This window comes from Alternaria triticimaculans (genome assembly GCF_023758025.1).
Source record: "Alternaria triticimaculans strain BMP 0046 chromosome Unknown scaffold_20, whole genome shotgun sequence".
Classification (NCBI taxonomy): Eukaryota; Fungi; Ascomycota; class Dothideomycetes; order Pleosporales; family Pleosporaceae; genus Alternaria; species Alternaria triticimaculans.
In genome coordinates, this window is record NW_026055977.1 from 516,407 (window position 1) to 537,120 (window position 20,714).

At 43.0% G+C, this 20,714-nt stretch overlaps 6 protein-coding genes across 6 annotated transcripts; 3 read left to right on the forward strand and 3 right to left on the reverse strand.

Moving 5' to 3' along the window:
• Positions 1 to 1,449: 1,449 nt before the first annotated feature.
• Positions 1,450 to 2,767, forward strand: J4E78_009471 (uncharacterized protein; the record flags this gene model as incomplete). The annotated part of the gene is made up of 4 exons (XM_049370060.1): positions 1,450 to 1,458; positions 1,527 to 1,546; positions 1,662 to 1,924; positions 1,974 to 2,767. 4 exons carry the CDS (start codon positions 1,450 to 1,452, stop codon positions 2,765 to 2,767), a joined length of 1,086 nt encoding a protein of 361 aa, XP_049218369.1.
• Positions 2,768 to 3,178: 411 nt separating this feature from the next.
• J4E78_009472 (uncharacterized protein) lies at positions 3,179 to 3,953 on the reverse strand (the record flags this gene model as incomplete). Its single annotated transcript, XM_049370061.1, has 3 exons — positions 3,179 to 3,462; positions 3,520 to 3,846; positions 3,899 to 3,953. 3 exons carry the CDS (start codon positions 3,951 to 3,953, stop codon positions 3,179 to 3,181), a joined length of 666 nt encoding a protein of 221 aa, XP_049218370.1.
• A 642-nt stretch (positions 3,954 to 4,595) lies between these two features.
• Positions 4,596 to 6,141, reverse strand: J4E78_009473 (uncharacterized protein; the record flags this gene model as incomplete). The annotated part of the gene is made up of 2 exons (XM_049370062.1): positions 4,596 to 5,581; positions 5,634 to 6,141. The coding sequence occupies 2 exons, from the start codon at positions 6,139 to 6,141 to the stop codon at positions 4,596 to 4,598; spliced, it is 1,494 nt and encodes a 497-aa protein (XP_049218371.1).
• Positions 6,142 to 7,321: 1,180 nt separating this feature from the next.
• Positions 7,322 to 9,861, reverse strand: J4E78_009474 (uncharacterized protein; the record flags this gene model as incomplete). Its single annotated transcript, XM_049370063.1, has 2 exons — positions 7,322 to 8,588; positions 8,639 to 9,861. The coding sequence occupies 2 exons, from the start codon at positions 9,859 to 9,861 to the stop codon at positions 7,322 to 7,324; spliced, it is 2,490 nt and encodes an 829-aa protein (XP_049218372.1).
• Positions 9,862 to 10,419: 558 nt separating this feature from the next.
• Positions 10,420 to 11,684, forward strand: LYS5 (holo-[acyl-carrier-protein] synthase; the record flags this gene model as incomplete). The annotated part of the gene is made up of 3 exons (XM_049370064.1): positions 10,420 to 10,478; positions 10,530 to 10,932; positions 10,980 to 11,684. 3 exons carry the CDS (start codon positions 10,420 to 10,422, stop codon positions 11,682 to 11,684), a joined length of 1,167 nt encoding a protein of 388 aa, XP_049218373.1.
• A 1,358-nt stretch (positions 11,685 to 13,042) lies between these two features.
• On the forward strand, positions 13,043 to 14,248 carry J4E78_009476 (uncharacterized protein; the record flags this gene model as incomplete). Its single annotated transcript, XM_049370065.1, has 1 exon — positions 13,043 to 14,248. The coding sequence occupies one exon, from the start codon at positions 13,043 to 13,045 to the stop codon at positions 14,246 to 14,248; it is 1,206 nt and encodes a 401-aa protein (XP_049218374.1).
• Between the last annotated feature and the right edge of the window lie 6,466 nt (positions 14,249 to 20,714).

Genomic DNA, 20,714 nt, shown 5'->3' on the forward strand with positions numbered 1-20,714 from the left:
CGCGATGATGTGGTGGCGGGCGCGCGATTGTGTGATCTAGATCTGCCGAGATCATCATCAAGATCGTCATCGTATGATCAGGCATGAAGATGGTGACCGTGAGCTCTATCAGTGCGCGTGTTGGGGTCCGGACACGAGTGCGCGCATGACGTGTGATGATTGACAAACTCCCGCGTGCGGCCAATACAGAAAGCACTAGACCCCTTTCGTCATTGCTACGTCAACACCAGACACAGACCTAGCTCAACTTTGCTCCTCGCTTCACGGTCCTCCAGCCATTGATCTTTGCAGTGACAACCATCATTGCGCCCTCCGGCTGTGGAGCTGTGTGTCTCTTCGCTTACTCGCCGAGACTGTGGTGCGCGCAAACCTGCCTTCTGGTCGACTTGCTGATAAGAGCTCGCAAATCGACTTTCGCAGACCATGTATCTGTGCTGTTTACGGTATCATCTCAACGATGGATTGATGATTGTTCTGATTCTATATGACAAGTTGCGTGTAACTGTAAGCGATGAAGCGTGATGTGTGAGAACAAGCAAGCGCCCCTACATATCTACTTAACAGCAAGCAGGCGTCCACATACGGCCTGCTACCACTTTCATCCAAAGCTCATCCATACACCCAAAGCAAGCTCTTCCACGAAAAGTCACAGATCATGTCGACAACAGATAAAGCTGACTCCGGCAAACAATCGGAATTGGACACGGAATCCACAAAGTCAGGGTCGACAATGGCATCTACCAAGTCTCTTCTTCGATCTCTGCTTCCTCGTAAGCAGTCAAAAGACACTCGTGAGACGAGAAACACGAGATCACCAACCGAAACGGCGCAAGGCGAATTGAACAGGGCCGAAGCTTTAGTCTTCTGCGCAATACATAAGTAGGAAGGTACTCAACTGATCTTGAATGTTCGGTTTTTAAACATCACACATACTCAATAAGCTATCTTCTGATCTTTGGCGACACGTAGCTCCTCATTCTGCTCACCTTGACAAATCGCGCAGAGGCCTCATAGACTATTCCCGAACTATAGGACTTTCGCAATATGTTGAGTCGCAATGCAGAATCTAGATCTAGACGCACCAATACGATTCTGATCGCAAACGCTAAGTGTTTGCGCACCAGACTTAGTGAATTTCTTTCCAAGTCTGCTCCTTTTCTGACCTATCATTGATCACAGGCGCTTGGCTTGTAATTTCATGATAGAGCGAGACCCCGCTACCGCATGGCGTGATGATCATGGCCATATTCACTGGTAGCCCCTCACGTTCCAGGCATTGCTCGCACACCGTTTGCGACGCGCGAGGTACGTGCCTTAGGCTGCACGGTATCGTATCCAGTTTACATCAGGCATTTATCCTAGGCCCATTGTATGGTACCAAGTACATCAGGCCTGTCGGTTTCTTCCTTTCCGTCTCCCGCAATCTACACCATACGAAAGAACGCAAGTATGTCTGTTGTAAATTTTGGATCCGACATCGAGTTTGTCGAAGGTGATAATCAGTAAGTTGCTTTGAAGGTGTTCAGGCTATTGTCGCCGGCAGCGCGTATGATCACGATCACTGTTGCAGTCTGATGGTCCATTGTAGTCCCCTGCCTTGATCATAGCAATGAACGTAATTAAGTATCTTAGAACTGAAGCTAACAAGCTCCTTTTATTAGGCTATCGACGTCTCATGCAAGCGCGAGCGATTTGGCTGAAGATGAACAAGTCATTGTACCAGACATCGGCTTCTCGGGCGAAGAAAGGGGCGACGATGTGTTCTTCTATGACGCTGCTGGAGAAAACACGATGTTTCGCCGAGGTAAGAAGCGATTCAACAAGAATGGAGTGAAGAACGGAACGACCAAGACTGCACGGGGCAGTAAGATCACGAGCGCCAGTGGCCCACTCTCTCACCTGAGCACCGCCGCGGAGAGCCTAAGTGAGTCTAGTAAGACACAGTTATACTGAATAGTACTTATACTTCTCAGGCAGCTACCAATTTCCTTCTTCCCAAACGCTCCATCCCTCAGTCGCGCCAACCAGTAACCGAGCGGAATCTCCATTGTTTGAACCTGAAGACGGAGAAGGTTCTGACCACGCCTTCCCTGCTCAAGAAAGTACATTTCTCAATCGCCCGAGAACTCAAGACACATACAAATATAGCGTTATGGACGGACTCAAGCGCGCAAAAGCCACCAAAGCGGAGGTCGAGAACAACATCTCCGTACTCATGCCTCAGGACAAGAAGACCAGCACCCGCCCCCTCGTCGAAGAGGACCCCGAAAACATCCTCATCAAGACCCTCCGCCAAGATCAAAAGCTCCTCTGGAGCGAAATCGCCAGCCACCTCAACCAAGAGCGCCTCGCCAAAGGCGAACCAGCAACCTTCACCGACGCCGCAGTCTACAGCCGCTTCGTCCGCAACGCGCCCCGCATCGCCACGTCCGTCGGCGAAATCGGCTTCGACCCCAAAGACTACATGCACTTGCGCAACCCAAACCAGTACTCCAACGCCGAAGGAACAGGTGTTCTTAGCAAGGCGGGCAAGAAGCGCATCAAGGACTTCAACAACGCGACGGAGCTCAAGGATAACTTGCGTCATGCGGTTCCCTCGGAGGTACATGAGAATGATTTGGAGACGCCGCAGATGACGGAGCAGCTTATGGATGCGGTGGCGAAGTGTGAGCGTAACTTCTGGAAGTATGTTGCGGATGAGTTGGAGAGGGCGACTGCGAAGCTGTATGATGCTGAGAAGCTTGCGGAGCGCTATCATACTATTTGAGGTGGATGGGAAGTTCCCACCTCTCGGATGGAGGGTAGATTAGGCGTATGGTTGGTTTTGGAGGTACCGGTGTAAGCGAGACGCTCGATCGGATTCGGAGATGAGCAGTCGGTTGGTGTCATGCTAGGAGGTACCTACGAGTTTGTTACTTCAGTGGTAAATTGATCTTCGTGGTCAATTTCCAGGGTATTGAGAACGAAAAGACAAAAGTTAATACATCAATATCTCATTTGTGTAAGCCATTTTGCCAAAGTGAAAGTTTCCTTGGTTCATCAAAAGGTGAACTCTATGCACGTCGTAATATTCGCAAACTGCTCTTGTCTATGAAACACCTATTTACATCTACATCAACGTAGCCTTCAAGCTTTGCTCCACGCAAGCATATATGACCCTAGGTCAAACCCTTTGCATCTAGCAAGTGAAAGTAGGCGGGCCGGGGTTGGTGTAGCTTGTAGGAATAGGGTAGTTGATGTTGATCTGAATACCCGGGTCGGTAGCCTTGTACGCGCCAGGGAACGCGACGAGGTTCGAGGGCGCCTTGCTGCCGCCGCCAGTAACCTCAATCTGTGCGCAAGACAGGTAGAACTGGGCTCCGCCTACGCTCTGAGCAGTGTGGATGGCGATGTGCTCGTTGCGCATCAGGTATTTTCCAGGTGCAATGCATTGGGGGATCTTGATGTCGTAGGTGGCAGCGCCTGCGCGAACAATTGTTAGTATATGCCAGCAGAGCGAAATCTTTGAGGGAAACATACTCAGCCAAGTCAACTGGGAACCGAACTTGGGCTGTTCGGCGTAGATTCGGAACCAGACGGCGCCAGTAGGGTCCCAGGTGTTGATGTCTGCGCCCTCTGGTACTTTGGCAAGGTACGACTGGAAGGGGCCTGGGTGGTAAGCGTTCGGGTTGACGCTGACCTTTACGCTCGAGCCAGCAGCAACAGTGGTGGTCGCTGTTCCTGCTTTAAGCTGGTTGCAGCGGATGTCGTTGCTTTGCACGTTGCCGACGAATCCATTGTCCTGCCAGTTTTTGGCTTGACGAACACTAGTCCAGGCTGCGGCACCGTTGATGCTTGGGAGCGTGTCTTGAGAGGTCAGCTTGCATGTTCCGAAGGTGAGTGGTGTAATGGGACGTACAGTGAGCGCTGGCGACAGACGCAGTAGCTGCTAGCAAAACAACAGAGGACTTCATCTTGGCGAGGATCTTTGGCTGAACCTGGAGATGAGATGCAATGAATATGCAGTTGGTGCCGGCATATCAACATCTCCCGAGCGTCATATATACTCTGTCTCTTGCCCCGGGCTGGCTCGTTCGTTACGAGACACCCACCGGCAATAAGGTCGAAAGAGCCGTACCCATCGCGAAAGACCCGAACCTTGAGCGCGAATTGGTTGTAAGCGAAGGTGTACAAGACGATGTGAGTGTTGCATAGATTACGAGTGATGAAGACAATCTATTTGGTGTGCGAGGCGGCCACCAGTCGTACAACGCTAGCGACGGATGCCGCTGCCGATTTTAATTGTGGCCAATGGCAGCACCGAGCTTGCTTGAAATGTCTAAATTGCCTACGTCAACGCCATGGATCAGGCAATATACAATTTACGAGATGCGATCACACGAGTCCAGATATTTGGCCTGTCTCTCCACATCGGGTAGACACAGCCTCAAAGACAGGGCGATTGCCAACCTCCGGATGTCGAACATCGCTAACGCCACGGTGAGAATTCAGCGTTTGCATGCGGGAGATAAAGTCTAGAAGCATCATGTACTGTTCTTGCTCTATGTGAAAGACTGCAAATAGCTACATGGTAAGCGTCTCTCGGAACGCGAGTCTTACACACGCTCTCTCGCCTCCGCGTCCTCACTATCGTGTCTCGCACCGTACTTGCCATCATCTGCACCAGTCACAACATTCATGTCCTCGTCGGCAGCCACATCGAAGCTTCTACCTCGATACTCTGGTCCCAAGGCTGTGAGCAGGATAACGTATGCATACACGCATCCCATGAAGATGCAGATCACCAGCCCGTACTTGTAACGGGTTGTCTTGCCTTTCGGTGGAAGTGGAAACCTCTCGCCAATAGTCGCTTCGATAGTCGATGAAGCAGAAGAAGCAAGGTTTCCGAGTTGATAAGACGTACCGACGACAAAGGTGCGGAACGATCCTGGTGAGAGTTCCATAAGGTGGATTGGGATGACACCCCACGCACCCTGGACGCAGAACTGTTGGAAAAAGGCTGCGGCAATGACCGCGTTGGTGGATACAAAGGTATAGGGATAGAGTAGAGCGCCTCCGATAACGCACATGACGATGATGCTGATACGGCGACCGAAGATGGATGAGCAATAGCCGACTACGGTACCACCGGTCATGGCGCCAAGGTTGGCGACAACTTGTGTGACTGTGACCTGGTTGGAGGAGAAGTTGTACTGGTTACTCAGCATAGTCGGGTAGAGGTCCTGGCTTCCGTGCGACATGAAGTTGAAACCCGCCATGAGCAAGACAAGATACATCAGCAAAAGCCAATGGCGCTTCAACGCAACCTTGCCTTCCTGAGCGAAGACCTTGGCGGCGTTGGGTTGTTCTTCGCGAATTCGCTTGCGCTCGAGGTAAGCGTTCGTTTCTGGGAGGCAGAGACGGAAGATGATGAACAGAACTGGTGGGCCTGCACCAAACCAGAACAGCGGTCGCCATTCGTGACCGACGGTGTTGACGAATGCGCGTGCAAAGACGGTCGCAAGTAGGTACCCGAACGCGTAGCCTTGTTGTAGCATACCGGAGATGATACCACGGGCCTGCTCAGGGCAGTCCTCGAGAGCTGCAATAATGTCAGCTATCTGACCGATTTAGGAATGAGAAGGGATACCCACCAGTAGCAGCAGCGTTTCCGTACAGTCCACCCATGGCGATACCGAACAAAGCCCTCACTCCCAAGAACTCGTTGTAGGTCGAGCAGAAACCCGTGCCGAGCTCCAATACGATGAAGAGTAGGTTGTTGATAATGAAAGGCCACTTCCTTCCATACCGATCAGCCGCCAAACCAAAGATGATACTACCTACGCTTCGCAGCATGAGAACCAACGTAATACCCCATGTGATATCCGCCTTGGTTTTACCAAAGGTTTCGGCAAGATCTTCGACGGTAAGGGAGACGGTGAAGAAGTCGAACGCGTCCCAGGTCCAGGCGACAAAAGCGACGAGGAAGAAGAGCCATTGCTGGAGATTCAGCATACGCAGGAGCGCGATGGGGTTGGCGACCTTGTCGTGGGCAGGCTTGAGAGTGGGGATGCGCGTTGCCATGTAGCGACCGGCCGACATCTTTGCGGCCGGTGGCGCGAACTCGCGCTGCTCTGTGGTGTCGTATTTCTCGTCCGACATTGTGAATGGAGGACAACCCGCGGGCAACTTCAGAACGCGAAGCGTGAGGGGAAGTGCAGTCTTCTTTCTCCGAACGAGATCGACAGACTGTTGAGCTTACAAGAGCTTATAAGACACCGCGGGCGCGACGCTTTCTTTAATCCCACTAGACATGCACGCGATCATCGTTGAACCTTCCGAAAACGAGTTCACAGATAACCAGTGCGACCCGAGCATGCATCTTCGACATCCTCATGACGTCCCCGCAACCCCGCATGTTGACTTGCCATCCAATGGCACCCCCGCGGAGAGCGGCACGATAGACCAGAGTTGGCTAGCAGGCGACATGGAATGGAGCACACGACAGGGGCTACTGCGTGCTAAGAGTGGTCAAGAGGTGATAAGCGTCGCTTGGCTTGGAAAAGACGGCACAGCGAAGCTTTGTTGAAAGACGCCGAAAAGCTTGGTCGACGTCAAAGGCTTGGGGCGCCAACTGTCTGAACGCGCTGCACTCAGACATCCGCGCACTGTTGGAGATAAGTCAAAGCTGTGGGCTCGCAGTCGATACGACACAGATAGTTGATGCTGTTTGTGGAAGTTGGTCTCGCGAGCTTGTTCTAGCTCATAATGCGTACCGGTGTTGGGTCGTGAGGGTGTTCCAATGTGGAGTGAAGATGCGGTGCTGTCCCAAGGGTAGCGCGTCCACCGGCTTATCCCCGCATCTGGGGATCTCTGAACACAGCAATCTCGAATCTTAGTCACGACAGCATTCATTATGACTGCGAGATTGAAGCAGACCTGCACAAGAGCGCTTCTAACGATTGCATCGTCTCAAATGTGATTGGAAAGGGAACCCAGAAAATAGGCGTTGGGTCTGGACACCGGTTGCAGGATACCGTACGTAGCCAACGGCATGGAGGCAGATCTAGCTCCGATGTTCGCGACCGGGTCGTCGCTCGGCAAAGTTGCTGGACGCCTGGCAGACTATCAGACAGTCAGAGGTTCTGACACGGGAAATCGGAAAATGACCATGCTTTTCATATTGATACCGAGACTCAAGTTCGTTGCCCGGAGCTAAAAGAGAGATACAGGAAGTCTAATCGCAGTAAAACGCTCATATACGCCAATTCCCAAATGCAATGCTAGCGTACTGTTGTTCGTCGCCAATGGGCCAGAAGGTTACATGCGTCGTTGAAGTGACTCAAGCTCTGCTTGAGACAGCCCGGGAGCTCTCTGCAGAGCTTGCCCATTCTTCTGTGAGTCGCTCCAGTTCGGTCATGCGAAGCGCCTCCTCTACACTCTGGACAAAGTGCCTTGGACCTCCACACATTTCGATAATACCGCTCTTTTCGAACAACTGGTAGACGGGACTGGACTCTTGCGGCACTCTGCAGAAAAAGACTCTGACTTCGCGCTTCCTGTAAGACTCTACAATCTCAGCCAGGACCTGGGCGCCAGCACCATCGAGCGATGTGACGCCGTGAACATCAAAGATGACGTTCTTGTTGTGTTCTGCACGGCGAACGCGCGGTAGAGCAGGGTGCGCGTTCTCCGTACCATGGTCCTCGAGGCGTCGCAGACGGGTCTTCAGGTTTCCGGTGTTGGCAAATGTCAGAGGCTCGGGGATCTTGACGATCAGGCACCCTTCAATGAATTCGACATCTCCGGGGTGATGTTCCGCGTTTGAGAATTGGTTGGTGGTTCCAGGCACGCGGCCTAAGATCTGAATGCGCGGGCGAACCGAGTGACGGATCAGACGCAGGATAGAGAGACCGATACCAACACCAATACCACGTTTCAGATCCCACACGATGGTGATGAAGAAGATGAGACCCATGAGGATCAACTCTGACCAGCCACGGATCTTGAGAAAGAACTTGACATCGTGTGGTGCCTCCTCAACGAGTGAGTATGCTACGACTGAGACCATGGCGCAGAGAACGCCTTTGGGGAGGTAGTAGAAATACGGCAGCATGAAGACGGTACACAGGATAGTGATGATGGACAGCATGACTGAACTCATTGGCGTCAAACCACCGGTGGATGCATTGACCTTGGAGCGACCGTAGCCACCGAAAGCTGGAAGCGCCATGAACAGTCCACCAGTAATGTTTGCAGTACCCAGAGCGATGAGCTCGCGGTTCGCGCTTAATGGCATCTGGACGCCATCCTTGGTGTGGTCACCGCTGCCTAGCGACTTGGCAGCAACTGAGGACTCAAAGAAGCCCAGCATAGCAATAATCAAGGCCGTGTTGATGGCGTCAGATACGTACTTGAGATGTGAGGTCTCGAAGGGAAAGTGCACGGTGAATAGTTTGGCGCTGGAGTTGACCTCTCCTAGGACAGCGAGGCCTTGTTGGTCAAGACGATATCTCCAGGTAAGCACGGCAGATAGCACGACAACGACAAATCGGTCAGGGATGTAGGCGACATTGGGGTATCGTGGTTGCAGTCGCTTCTTGAACTCTCTGTAGGTCTGTTAGTGAGTCCAGCGTAAAGATTGTGTCTCGCAACATACCGAAAGAACATGATGATGAAAAAGGCAGTGAAGGACATGGCACATGTCAGTCCATGGGCGCGTCCGACATTGCGAAAGAGAAAGACGACTTTGTCCAAGCAACTGCCGTGGGATACTTGATCAGCAGCCAGTCGTGCGAGCCCCATCTGGGGAATGAGCTGGTCTACAAAGATGACTACGCCGATGGCGCTGATGAAGCCTCGCAAAAAGGGCCGGCTCAGCACATTGTCAAGAAAACCGAGTCGGAAGAAGCCTGCGATCAGGATAAAGGCACCAGCCATGCACGTCACGATGCCAGCGATCTCGGCATTACGTCTACCGTCGTTGTCGCCGGTAGTACCCTTCTTGATGTTCTCACGCACGATCTCGCCGATGAGCAGCGAGCCAGGCGCCTCGGGACCGACAATCATCTGCGGACAGGTGCCCAGCACAGCGTATATGAGAGGGTTCAGGGCGAAGCTGTAGAGACCGTGAACGGGCGGCAGGTGGGCGAGGTTGGAGGCATAGGAGAGGGCCATGGGGATGTAGAACGAGGCCATGGTGATGGCTGCGATGAGGTCGCCCTTGAAGTAGCGCCACTTGTACTGCTGCGTCCAGTTGAGGACGGGAATGTAGTACTTGAGGTACATCATGCGCTTGTCCTTGATGCCGTGGCGCTCAGCGAGCCAGCGCGTCGTGCTCATCTTCTGCCCGCTCCCCTTGTTCAGCACGCCGTCTGCAAAGGCGTCGCCCAGGAGAGCGTGTGCCTCGTCGGGCGCATCGCCCTCTGCCGTTTCGCGGATGCCAGGAAAGGTGCCGCCGAAGCTCTGCTCCGAGTGGATGCTACCCGCGAAGCTGCCATAGTTGCGATGTGCCGCCGGCCTTCCCTCGGCCCGGTTGAAGGTGCCCCAGTCCTGCTGGTTCAGCAAGCGCGTGCGCACCGTGGGCTCGAGGTCGATCTCGATGATGCCGCCGGGGGGAGCGACTTCCTCATGGGTTGAGTGTACTGACGTCGCATCCGTGGCCGGGTGGATGCCGTCGGTGGAGAACTCGAGGTCGTGGGGCGCAGCGCTGCTCGACGGCTGGGGCTCTTCGTCGTCGTGATAGCGGCGGGGACGCATGGTTTCCTCGGGCGAGCTGGACCTGTCCGAGGGCGCATGAGCCTGGCGGAGCTGGCTGGGCGTCGAGGGCGCGTGTGCGTGCCGGGCACTGGCATTGGAAGAGTCGCGCGAATGCGAAGCCATGCTGCGCGATAGCGATAGTGATGTCGAGGTGCAAGCACCAGCGAATCGGAGGCGAGGTAATAGCCGTACTATGGACGGCGACGCGAGTGCGAGCAGCTTTTCGCAGCAGCAACCATAGCGCTCCCGAGGCAGAACAGACGAGAGAAAAGCATGGACGTCGTGGTGCAGCGTATTTTCCACGCCGGCAGAGGATCCCACCTAGCTTGCTCAGTCCAGGGCCGCCGGCCGTCGAGCAGTGCACGTGCGAGACGCTGCAATGTCATCCAGACCGCCGCCCCACTACTGGTCAGATATGTCTCAAGCCTCACGTCGCGGTTGTGGCTATGTCATCGGACGTCTCTATGGCCCAACGGTGCAGCCCTGCAGTAGCGCCGTTCTCGGAGCTCGAATTTGGAGTCCCGGCGAAAAAGGCCATGGAGTCATCGTGGGCTTCAGTCCGCGCCGATTATTCCCCACACTCCGAGATCCGATACCTCATAAGTAGAGCACATTCGAGACGGCATTGAACTGAGCACTCTTTTTGAACATCCAAAGACGTCCAGTCATCTACCACACACCATGTCGTTCCCTACACTACACGCCCGCGCGGAGGCCAAACCGCTTGAGCACCGTTCATGGTGAGTACACTAGACCAATTCATGTATGCGCTTGACTAAGAATGTTCCCAGCCTCACTCCCACCACCACCAAGAAGCTGCTCGATGCTGGCTACCCCGTCATCGTCGAGCGCTCGCCCAAGGACCCCAACTACGCCCGCATCTTCAAGGACGAGGAGTTTGAGCAGGCAGGCGCGACCCTCATCGAGGAAGGCGCATACAAGAATGCGCCCAAGGACGACCGCATCATTATCGGACTGAAGGAGCTACCCGAGGACAAGTTCCCGCTCGAGCACACTTTCGTACACTTTGCGCATTGCTACAAGCAACAGGGCGGCTGGGAGAACGTCCTCGCCAGGTTTCCCCGTGGTGGAGGCACCCTGTACGACCTCGAGTTCCTGCAGGATGAATCAGGCAGGCGCGTTGCGGCCTTTGGCTACCACGCGGGCTTCGTCGGCGCTGCCCTGGCCATCAAGGTCAGTCCACTCGACTACAGCACTACCACCATACTGACATATGCTAGACCTGGGCATGGCAACTCACTCACCCCAAAGGCGAGCCCCTTCCCGGCCTAGAAACCTTCACCGAAGGACGGGGATACTACAACAACGAGAGCGAGCTGATCGCCCAGCTCAAGGAAGATGTTGCCGCTGGTGAGAAGGTTGCTGGTCACAAGCCCACCAGTCTGGTACTGGGTGCCCTCGGACGATGCGGCTCCGGCGCTGTCGACCTGCTGGAGAAGATTGGCTGCCCAGAGATCAAGAAGTGGGATCTGGCTGAGACCAAGGAGCGCGACGGCCCCTACCCCGAGATCGTCGAGTCTGACATCTTCGTCAACTGCATCTACCTCTCCAAGCCCATCCCGCCCTTTGTGAACAAGGAGAGCCTCAAGTCACCAACCCGCAGGCTCAGCGTCGTCTGCGATGTCTCATGCGACACCACCAACCCACACAACCCCATTCCCATCTACGATATTAACACCACCTTCGACAAGCCCACAGTCGAGGTCTCTGTTGAGGGTGACGGCCCGAGGTTGTCCGTCATCTCCATCGACCACCTTCCGTCTGCGCTACCCCGCGAGTCCTCAGAGGCCTTCAGCAACGCTCTCCTGCCCAGCCTCATGGCCCTCAAGGACCGAGCATCTACACCAGTATGGCAAGGCGCAGAGAAGCTGTTCCAAGAGAAGGTCCAGACGCTACCAGGCGGTGTCCCCAAGAAGGAAGTATAGGACTTCTCGCGTGTAGCATCCTCAGTGCTGATATGAAGTTACGAAATGAAGAATAGAAATGAATCACCATATGCATGGCACCACCAATAGCATTCCAACTGGTGCTGTCACTCCATTGATGACCACTGTGCTAATGGAACTTACATTCCTCGATGTCTTGTCAAATCTGTTACAAGAACTACGACGAGGCTTTTTCTACTCAATGGATCGGTCATATGGTATACAGACCTTCCTATGAGCCTGCCCTGTCGGCAGAGACAATGGTATCCGAGCCATCACTGAATTAGGCTCACCGCAAAGAATAGATGCGTGTAAGAACACGCCGTCTTCTGTAGTAAGAATCGCCGTAGAGGTTGTCTGATTGAGTTCGTGATCGTAGCTGGGTGCGCTAGTTTCCCGCCTTTGCGGCGCCAATGCGATCCATGCATCATGCACCTGGTGGCACATTAATCACACTACTCGAGTTATCTGAGAAGCCTTGTACCATGATTTATAGTTCATGTCGTCTTTGTGAAAGTATGTCTTCGTCGATTACCCACGATGGCTCTGTTTGATTGGAGCCTTGGCAAGTAAGACAGCCTGACGCGTCATATGAGGATCAACACGCGAGTAAGACCGGGACGGCCCTCTTCAACAACGTGCTTCTCACGCCGAGACACACTCTATCGACGAATCGCGGCGCGCAAAGAACGAGATGATGGTAAATCGCATCTTCAACATTCGTGTGAGTGCTCGCAATGCGCCGCACACCGTGTGTAATGTTCGCGCGGCCAACCGTGTCAGAAGCGCTCTCAGTGCTGCCCAGAATGTGTGTATTTTCCCCGACGTCAGACGTGACGAACCTCTTATCCCATTTTAAGCGATACCGAACTACCAATACACTTCCATGAGAGTCGCTTGCATGTACATTGAATAGATTACGATGACAACTGTAAGTGTAAAGTGCCTGCCCTCGCGGTCATGCCAGAAGAGCCGACCACCACGACATGAACCTGAACTGCCATCGCCAGATGCACAGCCGCATGGCTTTCCAAACACCCGTCTCTTTTTTGCGACTTTTGCGACCAATAATTAGAGGGCGGCTGCTTATTCCCCATTTTGAAACATCAGTCTGACTACACCAACACCTTTTGGAACCTAAAAAAAAATTAAACCTAAACACCCGTCTAGGCGTTGCGGCATGTCAGATTGACTCGGCCCTAATCCAGCCACCAAAGGAACGACTTATAACACCGTCTTACCTCATCTTCAAACATCGACCTGTCATCTCATCCATCCACGTTTCCCACACCAACCTGATCTTTCAAGTATCTCAATCAGATAACCTCAGTAGCAAGATACGCGCTCGCTTTATCACTATGTGGAATCAGCTTCGATCTTCCATCGGCTTCCTAAAACCGCCAGAGTCCATGCATCGATACATGCCTGTCGGCCAGGTGTCCGCGACACGATCCCGCACCCGTCTCGCAATCGTAACGACAGCCTGCATCGTCGTTATTCTCGCTATCCTCTCAATCTCTACTCATCCCCTGGAGAAGGCGCGGCAGTATGGGATACTCAAGTCTAGCGAGGGATCCTTGCATGACCCTATACCCAGCATCGTACATTATGTGCAAATAAAAAAGGACGCAACATCAACCCTGAGATTCCCGTTCTCAAGCTTCCTGACCATGTGCGCCGCAGTCGTGTACATTGAACCGACGCAGATCTACATGCATACCGACTACAACGACTCCGAGATTAGGAATGCCAGCGAGCACGGTGACCGGTGGACTAAGGCAGTCATCAACACCTTCGCAAACATCACCACCTGGAACCGAGTAGATGTGCCCAATTTTGCCGGCCAGAACCAGGACCAGGAAATCTCCGCCATCCAGCACAAGTCAGACTTCATCCGCTGGGAGGCCATCGCGAAAGTTGGCGGGATCTATATGGATTGGGACGTTGTACCTCTGCGACCTCTGACGCCCCTGCTCAATGCTGGCTTTGCTTTTATCGGCGGCCGACATTATGGCGGCGCACGTGAAGGCGGTGGCATCAACGGCACCATCAACAACGGTGTCTTCTTGACCAAGCCAAACAGCACAATGGCGCGAATCGTCGTGCGCGAGCAACATGCCGGCTTCGACGGTAGATGGGAAGCAAATCTACAGAGCATGACAAGGATCGCCGAGCGTCTCGTCCCAATCCCGAACGAGGTCTTGATACTTGACCGCACCGCTTTTGCCCCCACACACTGGTTTAAAGAGAGCACTGACCCTCTCTTCAAACCCAACGAAGGCAATCCTTCACCTGTTCCCCAGCTCATCAACTCCACCGACCCAATGGAGCTGTACGATAATGCCATTGCAAATAGACGAAGGCGTGCGCAGTGGGAAATGGACTTTTCTTCGACATACATGCTCCATGGATTCGCCATGCATGAATACTACAAGTACATTAACCCGAGCACGATCTTGAGTAGGACTAGCAACTTTGGAGTCGCGACATACGATATCGTGAGACATATGGTGGACCAGGGTTACATCAGCGGAAACGAAGGAGATGACCGCGCCGAATCATGACAGGTACATACCGACTTGTATTGTAGATTTCATTACGTTCCTGTATAATAGACATAGTCGTGGCCTGTAGCCACCAGATCCAGATCGCTTAGCGAAAGCATTATAGACTCTCACAACCAATTCATCTATCCGCTTTACTTGTAGAGCTACACTATCGCTGCGAAACTGCATCTGTTTATAGTCTTAAACCCCCGCACATCTATTTTCAAGAGCTATATCTTTTTACGCATATAATAGTCTATTCTTACGTATAATAAGGTTACTTTAATATACTTGCTTATTAGCCTTATAACGTAATAGTATACATCTCTTTTAAGATTATAAATTAAAGCGCGTATATAATACCTATAATTATACTTATATATATAGGTATAGCTATAGAGCTTATTTAGGTAATAATATATAGTGTTAAGTTATAGGTATAGTTGTTACAAGACTAAGAGAGTAGTATACTATAGTATATTAATAAGCTTCTTACGTAAGATAACTTAATATCTTAGAAGTAGCTTTTAGAAGTAGTAAATAATAGTATTTACTTAGTACTTCTAAGTCTACTTAAGAGTTATTATTAAAGAAGGTTATAATTTATATATTATAGTTAGATTAGATATTCTTAATTTTTTATACGCTATATAGTTTTTATATACTATTTAGCGCTAGCTTAATATAATATATAATACGCGTAATTTACTCTACTATCTTATTTATAATAAATTATATTTAAAAAGGTTTCTAGCTAGAAGTCTTAGAAACTTAGTTTAAGTTTAGCTAAGCTTAAAAAACTCTTCTAAAGTATATAGCTATTAAAAAGACTTTTCTTTAAGCTATTAATTTTTGTTAATATTTCTTAGTATTTACTATAAAATCTAGCTTTTTATAATAAGAATTAATTAAAAATTAAGTAGAAATCTAAATCTTAAGTAGTAATACTTATAGCTTTAAAGAGCTACTAATTCTAAAGAAGTAAAAGCTATTATTAGAATAAAGAAAAAAAAAATTTTAAATTTTATTAGTTTTTAGAAGTCTAGTATAAAACTAAAGGTTAGAGCTTTAGTAGTAATATCTCTAAAGTAGTTAAAGTTTCTTTATTTTTTAAGCTAGCTAAAAAGCTTTTTTAATTCTAAATATCTTATAAAAGAGTTTTTTTATTATTATATATACTTATTAAGTTATATCTAATAGAGTTATAAACTCTAAAGCTTAATAGTTAGAAGTATTATACTAATAAATAAGTAAAAAAAACTTTTTTATATTTTATACTAATACATTTATATATTTATATACTTAAATTAGCTAAATTTATTAGTATCTTAAATTTAATACTATTAATAAAATTATTTAGCGTTTATAAATATTAAACTAATTTCTTACTTATTATATTACGTAGTCTACTAATACTTAGCTTTAATATTTTAATATTAATCTACTTTAATTACTTTTAAATAGATTATATTATAATTAAAAAGCTACTTTAGGCTACTTTATATTATTAGAGAGATAGACTATTAGAGAAGCTATTAAAAAATCTATATTAGTAGCTTTAGAAAAAACTACTATCTATAATATAATATTTAATATTTTAAGTACTTTATAGAGTATTCTATTATTAGAGCTAAAGAGATAATAAATAACTAGAGATAATTAAGTATAGTAGAGTAATAAAAAGAAATAGATATATAAAGAGTTCTCTTTCTTAAAGCTATATATCTAGATAATTAGACTAGCTAAAACTAAGATTTTTAGTATTTTAGAAAGCTAAAATTTCTTTTTTCTTTTTTTAATTTAAAGTTCTACGCTATTACTCTTATAAGTTTACTACTATTCTATTTTTATTCTCTATATTAATAGCTATAATTAGTATATTACTAAATACTTTTAATTAATAAGTATATAGTAAGAAAGATTAGTTTTTTTATAGATAGTAATAGTAGTAATTAAAACTTTTAAGCTAGTCTAAATAAGCTATAAGTTAAAGATACTTTAAAACTATATTACGTAAATATATACGCAAGCTATTATATAAGTAGAAGGTACTTATATAAACTTTATAAACTAGTCTACTTAGTTCTAGATTAATTTAATAATCTAGTATTTATATATATAATCTTATACTACCTTTATATAATTATCTTAAATCTAAGTCTAGAATATTAGATAAAAGCTATTATAAAATATATTTTTAAACTAGAGTAGGTAAAAGTTTAATTACTATTATTATAATAGAATATATAAAATAAAGAAAAAGTAAAAGAAAAAAGTAATAGGTAAGAGACTTAGAGTTATAATAAAGTAATATTAAGAAGTAAAGACTAGTATATAATATAATAGTATATAATAGCTTACTAAGTAAATAAGTATCTATAAAAAGAGATATCTACATATCTTATACTATTTTTTAGCTCTTTAATACTACTTCTTTCTATACTATCTCTTTTAAATTTTATATAACTTTTTTTCTTCTTATCTATTTAAGATAATAATATAATAACTTTAAATATTAATAAATAACTACTATAATTAATTTATAAATATACTACTACTTTTTATAATATACTTTAAGAACTTTATTAATAATAATATATATATACTATATATCTTATAAAGATTATAATAACTTAGTTATTATTATCTTTTTATTATTATTAAGCTTTGTTAAGATTGCACTTATTATTATTTCTTAACAAATTAGAAAAATTCCTAGTAAATCTAATTGCTTACGTAATTAAGATTTTAGTAGCTAGTTTTAATCTACTATACTAGAAGATTTTTAAAATACCTTTATTTATCTTAGTCTAGTTAATATTAGAGTTATTACGTAATTTAATAACTCTTATCTTCTTATTTCTCTTTCTACAATTACTAAAAGATCTAGTAATAAACTAATTATTAGTTTATATAATATAACGCATAGACTAATATAATTAGTACTAGTCTAGATTATAAATCTAGAAGATAAGAAGAATTTAGTAGACTTAGATTATAAATCTAGAAATTAATAGAAATTAAGTAGATTTAATTATAAATTCTTATCTTTAGGTAGAAATAGGCAGATATTTACGTAATTATTCTAGTAGCTATTTTCTATAAAAGAAATAGTAATTCTCTATAGTTATTTTTTACCTAGTAATAATATTATTACCTTTTACCTACTATTTACTCTGTAATTACTTTATTGCAAATCTTTATTAGTTATACTATTTATTATAGTATTTAACTACTTTGTTCTAACAAAGCTATATTCTATTATTAGAGAATAGTTCTTATTATCTATCTATTCTTTACATATCTAGCTAGTATAGCTATTTTATTATCTTAGCTTATATAATAAGCTAATACTAAACTTTTACTATTTTAGTACTATAAGTAACTTTTAAAAGTTAAGTATTAGCTATATTACTAAAAATTAGCTTTTATATATACTAATAATTATTAAGAAATAAGCTAAGCTTTTTAGTAGTTAAGACTAAAGAAAACTAGTATACTTTTATAATAAAAAAAGTAACTTATATAGTATACTTATAAAAGTAAATACTAAAAGCTAAAAGTTTTTAAACTAAAAGAAGAAGTTTCTTAAGTATATAGCTAATAATAGTATTACTAGTATATAGCTTAGGTAGTTTCTTTACTTTTTAAGTTTTCTTAAAATAATTTAATCTAATAGTATAGCTACTATATACTTTTATATATAAATTAAAATTAACTAACTAAAGTACGCGCTTTTAATAATAAGTAGCTAGATTTAATAAAGTAGAAGAATATATTAATAGATAGATAGAAATTAAGAGATAGATGTAAGTATTAGACTTAGATAGACAAAGTAACTAGTAAAGCGTATTAGAAAGAAAGAGAAAAAGATAGGCTATTATTATTATTACTAGTTTTTATATAGTTATAATTATATTATAATAATATAATAGATTATAAATCTAAATACTAAGTACTAAGTACTAGGTAATATAAAAATGCTACTACTTCTATATATCTAGAACTATAGTAATAAAGCTATAGTAAAAACCTTTTTTATAAGTTACTACGTTTAAAATTCTACTTAATAAGCTTTTATTAGTATAATATTAATAGTATTTAAGTATACTAAAAAGCTCTACTTTTTTTAGTCTATTTTTCTTTATTTATAGTATTTATTTAGTAAAATTTTAATAATACCTTTATAAATACGTAGATAAAGTACTTATTTAAATTAGAAGTTATTCTATTTATTTTAATAATAGTTAAATTAAATAGTTATTATTTTAAGCTTTTTATATTTTAAGCTAGCTAGATCTAGTAACTAGTACTTAGTATACTAACTTTAAGCTCTTTCTACTACTTTATAATACCTAAGTAAGCTTTAAATATAGTTATTTATAAGTCTTTATAGTATAGCTATCTACTTTTCTAAAATAGTAGTAGAAAATAATTTTACTACTTTCTTACTAGCTTTTATACTTAAAAGGCTAGTAAGCTTTTATACTAGCTTATTTTTTTTAGTAAACTCTAAGTATTTTTTATTAAATTTAGATCTAAGCTATAAGTAAATTATTTAGAAAAAGAAATTTTATTCTTACTTTACTAATTAATAATAGCTAAAGTTCTATATATTTTAGTGTTTTTTTACTAAAATTTCTACTTTAAATAAAAGAAAATATTAGCTTTTTAAATAAAAATGTTTTTTAAAAATTAATAAAAATTAAGTAAGTTATAGTTATCTAAACTTTAAATTAAATAAAAGCTTTTTTACTTTTTTTAAAAAGAAGTTTAAGTATAAAAGTTAAAACTTTTTTTATATTTTTTATATTTCTTAAGCTTTTAGAGTTTTATTAAGTCTTAGTTATATATAACTTACATTTTCTACTTATCTAAATAGCTTTTAAAATAGAGATAGAAATATTATAAGCTATAACTTAGTTAGTAAGCTAGCTAAAAATAATCTTAGAAACTAAAAAAAATACTTAGTTTTTAAGATAATATTTTAGCTTATCTAATTTTTCTTTTAAATATACTTATCTTAGTTATAAGAACTTAATTCTATAATAGCTTTATTACTATAGCTTTAGGTGTATAGAAGTAGTAGTACTTACTTAATACTTAGTACTTAGTACTTAGTATTTAGGTTTATAATCTATTATATTATTACAATATAGGTATAACTACTTACATACTAATAATTATAATAATAATAATAATCATAATAATAACTTATTTCTTTCTCTTTTCTTCTAATACGCCTTACTAGTTAGCTTACTTACTTAAGTCTAATTCTAAGATCTCTATACTTAACTCTTATTTTCTACCTATTAATATATTCTTCTTTAGCTCTAGCTACTTATTATTAAAAGCGCGCGCTTTAGTTAGTTAATTTAATTTATATATAAAAGTATATAAAAGCTATACTATTAGATTATTTTAAAAAAGACTAAAAAGTAAAGAAACTATCTAAGCTATATACTAGTAATACTATTATTAGCTATATACTTAAGAAACTTTTTTTTCTAGTTTATAAATACTTAGCTTTTAATATCTACTTTTATAAGTATACTATATAAGTTACTTTTTTTCTTATAAAAGTACGCTAGTTTAATCTAGTCTTAACTTTTAAAAAGCTTAGCTTATTTTTTAATAATTAGTAGTATTTATAAAAGCTTATTTTTAGTAATATAGCTAATATTTATAAAGATTATAATAACTTAGTTATTATTATCTTTTTATTATTATTAAGCTTTGTTAAGATTACACTTATTGTAATTTCTTAACAAATTAGAAAAATTCCTAGTAAATCTAATTACTTACGTAATTAAAAATTTAGTAGCTAGTTTTAATCTGCTACATTAGGAGATTCTAAAACACCTTTATTTGTCTTAGCCTAGTTAATATTAGAGTTATTACGTAATTTAATAACTCTTATTTTCTTATCTCTCTTTTTGCAATTGCTAAAAGATCTAGTAATAAACTAATTATTAGTCTATGTAATACAACACATAGACTAATATAATTAGTACTAGTCTAGATTATAAATCTAGAAGATAAGAAGAATTTAGCGGACTTAGATTATAAATCTAGAAATTAAGTAGATTTAATTATAAATCTTTATCTTTAGGCAGAAATAAGTAGATATCTACGTAATTATTCTAGTAGCTATTTTCTATAAAAGAAATAGTAATTCTCTATAGTTATTCTTTACCTAGTAATAATATTATTACCTTTTACCTATTATCTACTCTACAATTACTTAATTGCAATCTTTATTAGTTATACTATTTATTATAGTATTTAACTACTTTGTTCTAACAAAGCTATATTCTATTATTAAAGAATAGTTCTTGTTACTTATCTATTCTTTATAGGTTATAAGCCTAGCTAGACGCTTATAGCTTTATTAGAACATATTTTATTTATATTATTACTTGTTCTAAGTAATTAATATATTTAAAAGAAAAAGATTTTTATTTATTCTAAAAGAGTTATTCTT